This window comes from Leucopleurus acutus, assembly GCF_964270905.1.
Source record: "Leucopleurus acutus genome assembly, chromosome: 17".
NCBI lineage: Eukaryota > Metazoa > Chordata > Mammalia > Artiodactyla > Delphinidae > Leucopleurus > Leucopleurus acutus.
The window spans coordinates 75,864,716-75,878,008 of record NC_139159.1 but is presented as its reverse complement, the minus strand read 5'-3'; the positions used below and the strand labels follow the sequence as shown (position 1 = coordinate 75,878,008).

The window sequence follows — 13,293 nt, the reverse complement described above, 5'->3', positions numbered from 1 at the left end:
TAAGGTGACATATTAAACCCATGTACTTACAGTCTACTCCCACCCCAAATCTCACTAAAATAATAGTAAAGGCATATACCCCCAAGGCAAAAGAGGATAGGAGAGGGGAGAGAGAGAGAAATTTTGGAAGCTAGAAAAACACAGAGGAGTAAAAGTTGACCTAATAAATCTAAGAATGCTGAATTCTCGACTTTTCTGTGGGAAGAACTGAGAAGCAACCCCACACACCTTCTGGAATCCCCAAAAGTTTCAGTATCAGCAGCAGTGGGATGAAAGTGAGCTAAAACAGAACGGGCTGGAAAGCTTCTGCAGAAGCAGTTAGGTCTCCAGAGGCCCTCCTCTTTTTTCCACAGCCAACAACTGCCCCTTCCTACCATGGAAGGATGGGGTCTCTCGGGGGTGCCAGGTTGAGCTGTAATGGAGGGGGTACCACACCGAAGCCGGGGGATTTTTTCCAGTCAGTCCACATGGTGAATATTGAGATCCCCTAATTTTCCAATCTTATTTGGCACCTAAACCACAAGCATCCAGGCTCACAGCCCCAGGCCAGATATTACAAGATTCCTCTGGAGGAAGGGCCTAGACATACGGACGTGAGGGAGTCCCCAAAGGCTGGCCCAACTAGATTATCCTACCAAGAAAGCCCAAGTCAACAAGCTCCCACAACACACTCAGAGCTTCCCGGTTAGCTTCTGGGCCCCGGTCTTACATTTAAGTGGAAAAATCAAGGGTCTCCAGACACCTGAGAAAGGCCTCCAGCAAGGAAGATAGAACAGTAAATGAAAGGCGTCAGCATGATGGAAGAAAGGAAGACTGGGCAAGGCGAAGCCCCCTCCACCCAAATAGTATTAATGTTAAACATTAATACACATTAATGTTCTCAAAGGGGTAAAATCAACTTCTATCTTGTTGAAGCCACAGTTGTTGGGATTTTCTATAATAAATGGCCAATTGGAATTCCACCTGCTGTGTGCAAAAAACATGATTTCTATGAGCAGTGGGATTCCAGAGTGAGATTATTCTCTCTAGTCAATTTGATGCATTTCTAAATGCCTTTGCACCTACCTCTACAAGAAGCCTGGGTAACTTTACTTTTAGACATTTTTTTTTTTTGGCCTCTCCACACAGCCTGTGGGATCTTACCTCCCCGACCAGGGATCGAACCCGTACCCCCTGCAGTGGAAGCGCAGAGTCTTAACAGCTAGACCGCCAGGGAAGTCCATTTTTCAAGGAAGAAGAACTGATCTGGATATTTGTAAAGCCACAGAGGCAGCAGCCCACTAAAAACGCAGTTTGGGTTGATCCAACCAAGCACTCACCTTTCTTCTGGAAGAGGGCACTTGGCCTATGGGGCAGGATCAGTCTGCAGCCTTTGGGACTGGACTCCATGACATCATCACACACCTGGGCCTCTGGGTAGAGGGTGCAGGTGAAGTACAAGGGTGCACTGTCTGTTACCTCTGCCAGCTGACAGAAGGAGGGCTCCTGGACACAGCCTACAGGCAAGAGAACAGTTGGGTGTTAGTCCTAGGGAGGCCAGCAGTGGAGGGTTACCTCTACAGGACCTTCTGGGAGAAATGCCCCGTGGGGACTCTTCCCAGGCAGGGAAGAGGCCCAGGTCAGTCAAGGCTGTCCAGTCTGGAAGGCCCAAGAAAAACACTAGGGTTCTCCTAGCTGGGGAGAGGGCCATGCACGAAACAGGGTGTCCAGGTGGCTCCAAAAAAAGGCGAAGTCCAAGAGGGTGAGGGGTCAGCTGGAAACTCAGCAATATGGGAGCAGAGAGGGTAAAACTCCATTGGATCTGCCCAGGACCATCTCAGAGGCAGTCAGGACCTCAGACCACAGGCCACAGGATGTAAAATTTGGTGGCGTTGTGAACAATCTCCCCTGTTCCCAGTCCCGTGTCAGACTTTGCCACTGGCACACGTGAGCTCCCTAATGGGGAGGCATATGGCTGATTTTTATTTTCTTATTCCCAAGGTGAAACACAAGGCCTAGATCACAGCACCTGTGCAACACAGCATGTGCCTGTTAGGTAAAGGATGGATGGATGGATGGATAGATGGATGGGTGGATGGGTGGATGGATGGATGGGTGGATGGATGGATGATAGGTTCTGAGAGCAGAGTAGAGACTAACTACACAATTAGCTTCTTGAAGATATGGGTTATGTCCTGTCTTCTGTATCACCCATGACACTAACACTGAAGTGACCCCTGAGTTATGCTATTGAATTTGATCATATCTGTGCCTCAAGAGTTTTTAAACTAGGCCTGAGATGCCTGACCACAGGGTGGAGAAGAAGGAGGAGGAGGTCTAAGGATACTTACGAGAAAGACACCACAGATTTGCCTGCTGCAGTGAAAATAGGTGTTTGAAAAGCCAGTGCTGCTGGCTGGGCAGGGATCGGTTTCCATTGACAATGACTTGGTTAAGGTCCACAGGGGAGAAAAGCTCTGTTGTCAAATCTGAAAAAGAAGGGGCAAGTCAACTTCCTTTGCCTTTATCTCCATGGTGAAAATCTCTGTCTCTCTGTCTGTCTCTCTCTCTCTCACACACACACACACACACACACACACACACACACACACTTGCAGGCTGTGTGAGGCCACAGCATGTCTGCAGTCAATAGGGTTGGGAGGCTTGTCAGGCAGGACAGATTCAGAAGGTCTCAGAAAGCCCTAAAAATTATGGAGTTGCAACACCTTAGAATCTTGGTTGGGGAGAAAACTTGGGAGCCATCTGGTTTAACTTTTCACCTAATGCAGAACTCTTCCCCACGATATTTCTGGCCGAGGTCCCTGCAGCCCTGCGTGACATGTCTGTGCCCACCGCAGCCACCCACTCCATCATTAGGACGTTGAGGAACCAAATCTGCCCCTTTGTAAATGTGAACCACTGATGCTCCTTCTGTCTTCCGAAGCCACATGGAAGTTCTAACTTCCTCCCAATGGCAGCCTTCATCTGTGAAGACAGCTCTCAGCTCCGCTCAGCCCCAGACTTGAAAGTTCCAGCTTTCATATCTCCCACCTCACCCCACCCCGATCTTTCTTTGTGTCTTCATACGCCATGATTCTGGCTGAAGGCTCTTCTTGGGTACACCACTGCCCACGGGACGGCAGTCCAAGCTCTCTTCTTGGTCCGGGCTCTACCTGCATTTGGAGCTTCATCTCTGATTGCTTCAACTCACACTCAAGAAGCATGTACATTACACTACATTAATCGTGTAGTTAATCGCTGTTCTGCTCCCAGAACACTGGTAATTCCAGCTCATCACCTCACTGCTTGCTGCCCCAGGACTACTGTCCGTGCTCACTTGCCCTTTACGCCCTTCCTCGTCACCTGCCTAGTCCTCCTGGGCTTCAAGGACCAACATTGCTCCCTCCTGCTCTGATGTTCAGTGGCTCTATAAAGAGGGTCTCCAGCGTTGAGGGACCTAGCATCCCAGCCCAGGAGTAGGGGCACATTTCTGCACCTCATGAGGGCGCTGACTTCCCAGAGGGGCTTTCACTGGGGGCATAAAGCGGATCATGGAATGAGCTGGGGCAGGTTTACAGCATCCCTTAGCTTGGGGCTCTGGAATGAGGGGCTCTACAGCCCACGCATACCCCACGTTGCCTTGGACTGCAGCATCTTCTCAGAAGCCCACTCTTCAGGCCACTTAAAGCAGGTTCACAAAGGCTGGGTTTCCTCACCAACAACTACCACCAAAGGGGATAAAAGTGTATGAGGTCTGGCAGGGCCAGAAGTTTAGTGCAAACAGAGACCCCAGGAACCATGTCGCCAGTCCCTCCTCTGTGCAGCCACCGCCCTTTGGGTTATTGCTTCCCATGCTACTGTACCATGGCTGGTTGCATGCCTGTCTCCCTGCTGAACCATACCTGGCATAGGTAGGAGCACACACACCACCCCTTAAGACAGCAGAGGAAGAAAGGAAAAACAACATAGCCAGCCTAGAGGCTCACTTGTAGATCCTGGAGTCACACTTTGTCCTCAGAGCCTCTGCACAGGCTGTCCCCCTTGCCTGGAACTCCTTCACCCAGATGTTCTCTGGAAATGCCTGGCAGATCTTCCAGGCTCCTCTGAGAAGCCCCTGTTACCTGTTGGAGGCTGCCAAGCATCCTCCCTCCCTGCAATGCCTCTGCACTGACACCCCATCGCAGCCCTCACGACCCTGGCCCGCCGTGGCTGGCACATGGGAATTCTCACCAGCCTGGGAACTTCTGAGGGTACCGAGTATGTGCACCAAAAATGTCTGCTGGGTGAGAGAATGGATACTGTAGCCTCTCAGCTTATCCCTGATGCTGCATTAGGAAGAATCCATTTTCGACTTGTTCTCTCAAAACTTTGCAATCCTCTTGAAGGCCAGGAGGCCAATAGGGGGCTGCCAGCTGGGAGGTTGTTCTCTGCTTTTCTGTGTGTGCCTGAGACACTCGGAGTAACTGCAGTAACTGGAAGCAGAAAGGGCAACATTCCTCGCTGTGCTGTGACTGGGAAAGGCCCTTCTGGGGAGCACGGAGGAGCACCGGCCAGGGAAGTGACCCCACTGCAGGGGAGCCCATCAACGGGGCTTCTCCTGCAGGGGCGTTATCTCCTCAAGTCCAGGAATGTAATCAGCTGGGAAGGGGAAACCCAAGCTGGGCTTTGTCTATTCACCCTGAAGCCCTCCAGGGTCTCCCGGTGGGGGAGGAGAGGCAGGCCTTCCTGTGGGAATCATGTGATAGCTTTGTAGATGCGCCCGGCACAGTGGATAATGACGGATTTTACAGAACATTCTCAAGTACCAGGAAAACGTTCACATTTACATGGCCGTGAGCGGTCTGGCTACCGCTCAGAGGCGCTGCTAAGGTTGGGGATCACGATCGTAAATGTCCCCAGGGCAGGCTGGCCTGCAGGAGTGCAGGGTGCTGGGGGCAGGGGCAAACAGGAGAGCCACACCCCATGGAGGGGCAGCTCAGCTCAGCTCGCGGGTGGTCGCCAGGCAGAAATTTGAAGCCTGCGCTGCTAGAGCTTTTCCTCTGTTTTTCTCTACAGAAGCTGGAAATCTGAATTTTTATATAAAATCTTCCAATTTAAAAATATTGGCTCCGTTAAATAAAATCAGAAGTCTACTCTGCAAATCAAACAGAACCCGTCTGCCCTGTCCGCCAGGGGCCACCAAGACTCAGCTCTCAAGTCCATGCTGTCTGCACCTGGGAGCAGCTTGTGTTCTAGAAGAACCTGGGCCTTAGAGTCAGCTGACCAGGGTTTGAATCCCAGCGTGGCTGCTTTCTTAGCACTGGACCGGCTGAAGCGAGGGCTACCAGGCACTCTGAGCCCCGCATTGCTCATTGGTAAAATGGGAAGAATGACAGCGATGAGCAGGGCTGTCAACGTTTGTGCGGCGATGGATTTAAAGCACCAGAGGCAGGGCCCGGCACCCAGGAGTCTCCAGGGGGAGCGGGCTCACTGCTGCTCCCCTGCCTGGTGAGCTCACTCCCCCTGCCCCTGTGGCAGCAGAGAAACCTGAACAGCAGCCATGGGCTTGGGAGGCTCCCAGGACACAACCAATATGCCGATTTGCCAGTGCAGGCAAAGATTGGACAGGAGAGGGCCCAGGTCTCTGTGCAGGAGGGACCCAGCTAAATGCTTGCACCTGAGAACAAGAAGGGGAAGGCTCCTGTGAGGGTGCCCACTCCCCCACTCCCCCCAGCTCGCTGGCAAGACTGAAGCTGCCACTACAAACCTCTGAAGGTGCAGAAGGGCATAGCTGTTAAGGCATTTGCACGGGAATATGCCCCGTGACCCTAGCACGATCCCCAGCTGGGATCTGCTGTCCGACAGGCAACACAGGAAGAGAGATGGACTGGGGACAGAACCTTCGGGAAGGCTTGCTACGAGCCAGGCTCGGTGCTACGATCATAATCCCAACTACCACATAATAACAGCTACCGGTTTTTGAGCACCTGCTCTGTGTCACGGCCACTTATAGAATTACATTCTCTAACCCCGTCTCATGGGGACTGCTATTACTCTCATTTAAAGAAGGAGAAACTGAGGCTCAGAGAAGATGACTCGGGGTTGCACAGGCAGATGGAGACAGGGCTGGGATTCGAACCCTGCTCTACTGACCTGAGGGCCACACTCTGAATCAGGACACAGCCCTCGAGCCCTCAGCTCTATGGACGCAGAGCGAACTCATAACTGTTGAACAGCTAGTATGGGATGAGCCCCAGTTGTAATGATTTATGTACATGATCTCATTTTTATCTGCACCAAAGCCATGGGAAAGGGAAGAAACTACCATTGTGTGGGCATCTGGGGATATTATGTACCAGGCAATGTGCCAGATGTCTTCCAGGTATGTTCTCTATAAGAGGATAAGTGGAAAGCAAGGTACGTTCTACACAGCAGGAATCGAGGCTCACAGAAGGTGAGCAAAGTACCCATGGCCATGCAGTTCGTAATGAGTTGCCAACAGCCGCTCCAGCCCATCTCTCTGCTGTGCAATGTGGTGTTTCTCCCCTCTGGTGTGCTGTCCCCCACCACCGTGCTGCAGGCTGACTGCCTCCCCTCTCCCTACCCCCTCCTCCCCTCCCCTCTCTCTCTCTCTCTACATGGCTCTCTTTCCCTCTCCTTCTGCCCCCAACCCGGACTTTCAGCTCCACCTAAGGAAAAACAACTGTAGCCTCGGGCAATGGAGAAGCCTCAGACACCACACACACGCTGCCCCTAGGAAGCTGTGGATTTACATCTTCCACTGCATAAAATGACTCTCTCTCAAGAGACCCTCACAGACATCTCATCCATAAACAGTTCCAGAACATGAACATTTTGCTTACATTCTTCAGCGTGTACATAATCGAAGGCACTGATCACCTTCAGATGAACTTTGCTCTTTAATAGTCTTTTGCTGGATTTGTTATTATGGTTGTTTTCTTTCTCAGCAGCAGTGGTGACTTTGCAGTCATTTCACCTTACTTTTTGTGCCAATTGCCCCTCCGAGGAGCGGTCCGTATTAACGAAATGGATAGTGGATTAGAAGCTTAGACGGGGTCCATGGCTGCAGAATGGAGTGGTGTTCATGGGTCCACTCATCGACCAGACCCTTGGCATCACCATCTGTCTCCCCAGCCAGACACCAAGTATATTAAGAGGTTTGGGGTGGGTACCTGTTTCTGCTGGAGACGCTGGCCTTGGTTCCACAGCTCGTCTGCACCCCATAGACTCAGACCGAGACCCCATGTCAGAATCTAGGAGAAAAAAAGAAAAGGATCGCTGTTCTAATATTGGGGAGGAAAAGGGGAGATATTCCTCTGGTCAACAAAATGGTAATGACAATGTAGGAAACACTCATGGTCCACAGCCACGTGCCCCAATACAATCTGGAACAAATCCAGCGGCATAGGTCTGCATTCTTGGGCCTTTTGTGGAACATCAGCCACCCTCTCCGTAAGAGAACTATTATTGTCCTTGATATTGACATTGCTAGCATTGGTAAAGTCTTTTAGAGTTAACAGGATATGCTTATAAATATTGGTCTTTACGACCCCCTGTGAAGGGAAGGAGTAAGACCTCCATTTTACTCTTGAGAAAACTGAGACTCACAGACTTGAAATAACTTATCCCAGAACATGCAGGTGGAAAGTAGATGAATTGGAAGTTGAAAAAATTAAATGAAATTCCCAAGTCAGGAACAGGTCTTCCGTGACGGGGGAACCAGGTTTTAGGCAGGTCTTTGGGTGCTTCTGTTTAGTGGGGCGAATGTCCTGGGGAGAAGCAAGTCCTTAATTTTTCACCAGCTAGCAAATCATTTACCATAATTGTAATTTTTTAAAATTGCAGTGTCACTGGCGTACAATATTATATGTTACGGTTGTACAATATAGTGATTCACAATTTTTAATGGGTATACTCCATTTATAGTGATTAAGCTACAAGGCTATATTGTACAACACAGAAATTTCTAATAAATACAAAGCACTGGACTTGGAACCAGTGTCTGGGTCCCACCCCAGGACCACCTCCTGAGATGCTCCTGTGAGCATCTCACTTAACCTCTCCAAGTCTCTTTTTTTTTTTTGTCTGAAAAGTGAACAGAATATCAACCCCCGCATGTACCATATGGGTATTACTAAAGGAGAAAAGAAGTGTATCATCTCATTATATCACCTTAAAATGAAAACCATGATGGGCACCTTCCTTTCATTTTCCTCCCCTCTCCTCTCCTTTTCTCCTTCTTCTTCCTTCTTCCTTCTCCTGCTCATCATCCACCATCATCACCACCACCATCACTCACATTAATTAGCATGGATGATGCACGAGGTACTGTACCAAGTACGTTATAGGAATTACTGAGCCAATGCTCACACAACTCTATGAGGCCAGGACCATTTTTATTGCCTTGTCACCCATGTGTTCAAGCTCACACGGGTGGGAAGTAAAGGAACCAGAATTCTTACCCAGTCACTCTAAGCCCACCCTTTGTGCTCTCTCACACTCTTTCACAGGCATAGAATCAGGTCACCAGTCCTATCTCTCAGAGGACTGGAGATCAGTCAGGAGGGATCATGGGAAGAGGAGGGAAGTGGTACAGTGGCCGGGATCTTTCCCCATGCCTCTCACCCGGCACCTAGGACCATGACACCTAGGACCCCCGCCTGTCTGCTCCCTCCTGAGGCTGGGGCCCTTTCCAGGTCAAGGCTGTGCCTCACTCATCTCTCTCACCGTGTTATACTCATTGTACATGCCTTCCACAGTCCCTGGCTCTGAGTAGGCACTAGGTCAATGTTCATTAAATTCAAAGGAGAACAAACAAAGCAGAAAAGAGATGCCAAATATGCATTTCATCTGAGCCCAACCTGTCCCATGAACCCACGGTAGCATCAGCTCTAAGCAGGAGCCCATGGCACACCCCCCTGGGGTCCTGTCCCTCACCGAGCCTCTGGGAAGGAGGGGCCTGCGGCCGAGGCCCCCTGGAGAAATGCCTCCTGTAGTTTGTGGTGGCCTCAGAGCTCCCATCCTACTAACAAGGGCAGCTTGTGGTCAATGAACTTGATCTCACAGGAACCAGCGCTTACTTCCTTCATCCTCCCTTAGGTTTCCACACTTTTCATTTTTGTTTTACACTGTGGTATCTTATCTGATGAGCGTTGGGGCCCTTCTATCCACACAGAGCACTCACTTCGAAAGTAAATCTCTACATTGTCTCTGGGGAGCAGAGTGCCCTGTGAGTGAGAAGTGGGTCCAGACCGTCTCCTGTGATCAGTGTCTGTTCACCCCCTCCCACCACAGAGCTTACCTTTCCAGAGATAAACCTGCTGGGAACTGGTAAAGGTGCTCCGGTTTCCTCTCGGGGGTGTCAGACCTGCAAAGAAGATGTTTGTTGGTATGCGCTTGAGTGCGCTTGTTCCTACTGGGGGCCCACCGTGATCATGACCGCCTTTCCTCCCCGACACTGGCCCCTCCTGGGCCTGAAACTCTGTTTCCCACACAAGGCACATCCCCAAATCTTCTCGAAGCTTTCCTCCAGCAGCTGGTACAAAACCAGAGCTGGCCAGAATTATGGATGTTAGCATAACTGATGCCATCTTGGGCCCCTACAATCCTTTCTGTCCTTCCACTGACCCTGCCTAGGGCCGTACTGTGCCATAAATCACTTCTCTGTCATCAAGGGCTTTGTAGTTAATAGATATTGTTTAATGATCGTTAGGTCCAGGTGGCCTCTATGCTCTGGTAGCCTCCAAACAATGATGAAGACCTTGGCTGATGTATTCCCAGCACCCATGAGACTAGTTACCCATTCATAAATCTTCACTTAGGAATGCACGTCCTGTTTCCAAGCACGTACCCCCATACTCTAGGTTAATTATAGAATTGTCCTAGCGGCTCCTCAGTAGTGCAGCGTGCAGCTACTAATGCTTCCAGAGCATTGATGCTCAATCCCCATCCCACCCTGTGAGCAAGTTACCCTATAATAAATAGACCCACTGATCATTTCGAGCTGCCTGCCTCATTTTACGGTGTCAAGACACCGTCTCAGTTCAGTGGGCACTTTTCGTTCCCTCCATCCTCCAAAACCAGAGCCCACGTGTCTTTCTTAGAGCACCAAAAGGACTATTGTGGGGAGGGGTCAGGATCCTGCGACACTGAGAATCACTTAAGGAACTATGGATTGGTTTAAAGTGAACCAAACTCATAGAAGCCTCAACAGCTCTGTTAATTTTCCTTGTCACTTACGTCCTCGGAGAGTCTTGCCCCATTGGCAAATGGGGATGGTATTTGTGAGGCTGGGAATGTCTGTCTTCAACCTCATGCTTGACCATAATTTTCCAGCTCCTTGAATGTACTGTGAGCTTCCAGGGGCTGAGAGTGGGCCTTATTCCTCTTTATATCACCCACACCTATTATTATCCCTGCCATAGAACCAGTGTTCAGCACCGTAACGAATGCAAAGACAAACGAATAGGGAAAACAAAGCATCAATGGTTTTCAGAGTCCACCAAGTAAGGGCAGAGCCTCATCTGCCCAAGCACAAGAAGGCTGGCCACCAAAGTAGTTTTCCTAATGCAGACTTCTGATCCTGCACTCCATTCCCCCAAACTTCCCCAGTTCAATACTGCTGATGGTGAGAAGACACATAGAACAGAAGGAAACCTCATCCCTCCTCTTCCTGGCTCATGGTTTAGACTTTCCAGACATCGTCCCATGCCTTCCACAGTAACTGAGTTAAAATACCCCTGCTGCACAAACGGGCCTGCAGACTCTGCCTTATGTGATCTGCTCTCTCTGTAATCAAGGCTGCAGGAACACACACACATTTAGAACTGTGGGGCTTTGGCATGGAGCCTGACCCTCGAGGGTTGATGGATGTTGTGTGGTCTTAATTGACTTTAGGACACTTCTGCAGAGATCGCGTGCTACATCTGGGGTGGGGGTTGGGGGGCACGTGGTATGAGTAGTTTGAATCTACGACGTGGGAGTGGGCACGATCCTAAACTGGAAAACCTAGGTTTCAGAGTCCCTCTTTTACAGGCCATTTTCTCTTCTCTGTATCATCACTTCCACCACGTCTCTACTTATATTCCTTGCCCTTCCTACATAAACTACACACCTGAATCCTTGTCTCAGGCTCTGAATCCTCGTCTCAGGCTCTGTCATTAGCTTACTCCTAATGACAGCTACCGTAAAGAACTAAGAGAGGCATCCTGTGTCTAGGTGTCCATCATACATCTACTCCAGATGCCCTTGGTGACCATGAACATTACAGATGCATGTAAGTTCCTCCACTCAGCTCCCAGCACCCCAAGGTAGTGACAATCATTGATACAAAACAGACTCCCACAAAGAGAACGCCAGCCATCGGGCTGAGCCTCACCATTAATCAACAACATGAAGCCTTTGGGATGTAGAAAAAACCCAGGAGTATTTCTTCCAAGGCCTGTCTTTCCTATCCAATTTTAAATCCCTGTGGGCACTAGGGGATGTTCAGTCTGCCTATTTTTTAATTCATCTGCACTGCAAGGTGTTGTCAGAAATGGGGCATGTGCAGCCCCAGAGCTTCCCAAGCCTTTTTTCTTAGAAACAAGAAGATGATCCAGACAACACCAAACAGCTTAGAACACCTGATGCGTCCACTGGGAATCTGGGAGAGGCAGACCCCGAGTGGACTCTTCTACGGAGACACACGCCAACCTGGCACCAGTTTAAACACAAATCGGCGACAGGAAAGAGAAACCTCACAGCCAGTGAAACGTGCTGATAAGACTGCTTCCGGGTGATTTGTGGGGTTGTTTGTTTTGGGGTGTATTTGTTTGTTCTGGGTAATATTAGAAGTCTACCCTACTCCCATGGAGTTGGCTGGCTTAATGAAAGAGGAGAGAAGTGCTAAAGGGGGTTCTGCATCCCACAATCCTTCATCAGTCCATAAGATGAGCAAATAGGAGGCCCACTATACTTTAATAATGTCCATATCTGTCACCACAACTAGCCTGTGAGCTCCTTGAGAGCGGAAACCACTCTACCTGTCTCTGTAGTCTGCTACCTGGCCTGGCACCTCACACCCAGCTGCTTGTCAGGACAAGTGACAGCTGGGCTAGCTCAGCAACTCCCCTCGCCATGGCTGTCGTGCCCCTCCCAGCTCATCTCTGCAGTGCACACTTGACCCGCTGCCTTTCCTGCACCTTTTGTTCCCTTCTCCCCACAGCCCTTTAAAATCTTGAAATAGAATATGCTGGTAGATGACCTTCATTCCCCAATATCTGAAGTACAGCAGCCCCAGAGAGATGTCCAGGGAGCAAAATTCTCAATTACCAGACTCCTTAATTTGCTGGTATGATACAAGGATACCTCTGAAGCACTTTTCTGCTTCCAGTAAATTAGATGCAGGGCCATTGCAGCAGACAGTGAGAGATGCCCCTGACAGCTCCGGTCTCCAAAGCTTGAGTTGAAGCCCCAGCCATGGCACTTAATGTAAAGATAGTTTCTTGAAGTGTGACACGTCACGGCTATAAAATTCACCCCCATGAGCAAAAGTGTGATATAACCTCACACTTCTGCCTCAGGTTGCCTCTGCCTCACCAGATTGTCAAAAGGATCAGCTGAGTTGATGGATGTGAAAATGCTTTGTAAAATGCGGCACGGATGCTGACGCCCTTATTATTTGAATTTAGTGTGTTCCGTTGGGTTGTGATTTCCTACAACTGGCAATCAATTCACTTACATTTTATAAGAAAATACTCATTCTCCATGAACCACCTGCTGAGGCAGACCCTTGCCGTACCGGTGAGCTGAACAGTGAGAACGGATGTCCAGACCCGACATCCTACAGAGCGCCTCTGCTGCATGTGCAACTGGGGGACCAGGGACTTGGGGTTCGGAAAACGATACCTTGAACTACAGCCTGTAGAGCACGTTAGCACTGTCTTATGTAATATATTTTAAAAGTGTGCCCCCATTTTACAGATGAAGACCCTGAGGCTCAGGGTGGTTAGGTGCTCTGAACAAGGTCACGGAACTGGGGGATGGGTGGGGAAGCAGGATTCAGCTGCAGTACTTTAAATGCCAACCATTGCTCCAGGGTCTCCAGTATCTACTGAGTGCCCGCCTCGCTCCAAGCACTATTCCAAGTGCTTCACATGCTTTCCTCCTATAATCCTCCCAATCTCCCCAGGCGTCAGAAGTCACCATTATCCTCATTTTATAATTGGAAAGACCAAGACACAGAGAGCTCATATAACTAGTAAGCATTCACACTGGGATTTGAATCCTGGGGTCTGATTCCAGAGTCTGTATTTTAAAGACCATCTAACCATT

The 13,293-nt window shown here is 49.7% G+C and overlaps 1 protein-coding gene across 1 annotated transcript in view; it reads right to left on the bottom strand.

Annotated features, from left to right (window-relative positions):
- The window catches only part of TG (thyroglobulin), a gene marked incomplete at both ends in the record, with an annotated part of 242,360 nt that overhangs the window by 146,605 nt on the left and 82,462 nt on the right, over positions 1 to 13,293 (bottom strand). Inside the window, 4 exons of the mRNA XM_082858577.1 lie at positions 1,320 to 1,496; positions 2,331 to 2,468; positions 7,152 to 7,232; positions 9,281 to 9,346. Of these exons, the coding sequence (XP_082714703.1) occupies positions 1,320 to 1,496; positions 2,331 to 2,468; positions 7,152 to 7,232; positions 9,281 to 9,346 (462 nt within the window). The remainder of the gene's footprint in view (positions 1 to 1,319; positions 1,497 to 2,330; positions 2,469 to 7,151; positions 7,233 to 9,280; positions 9,347 to 13,293) is intronic.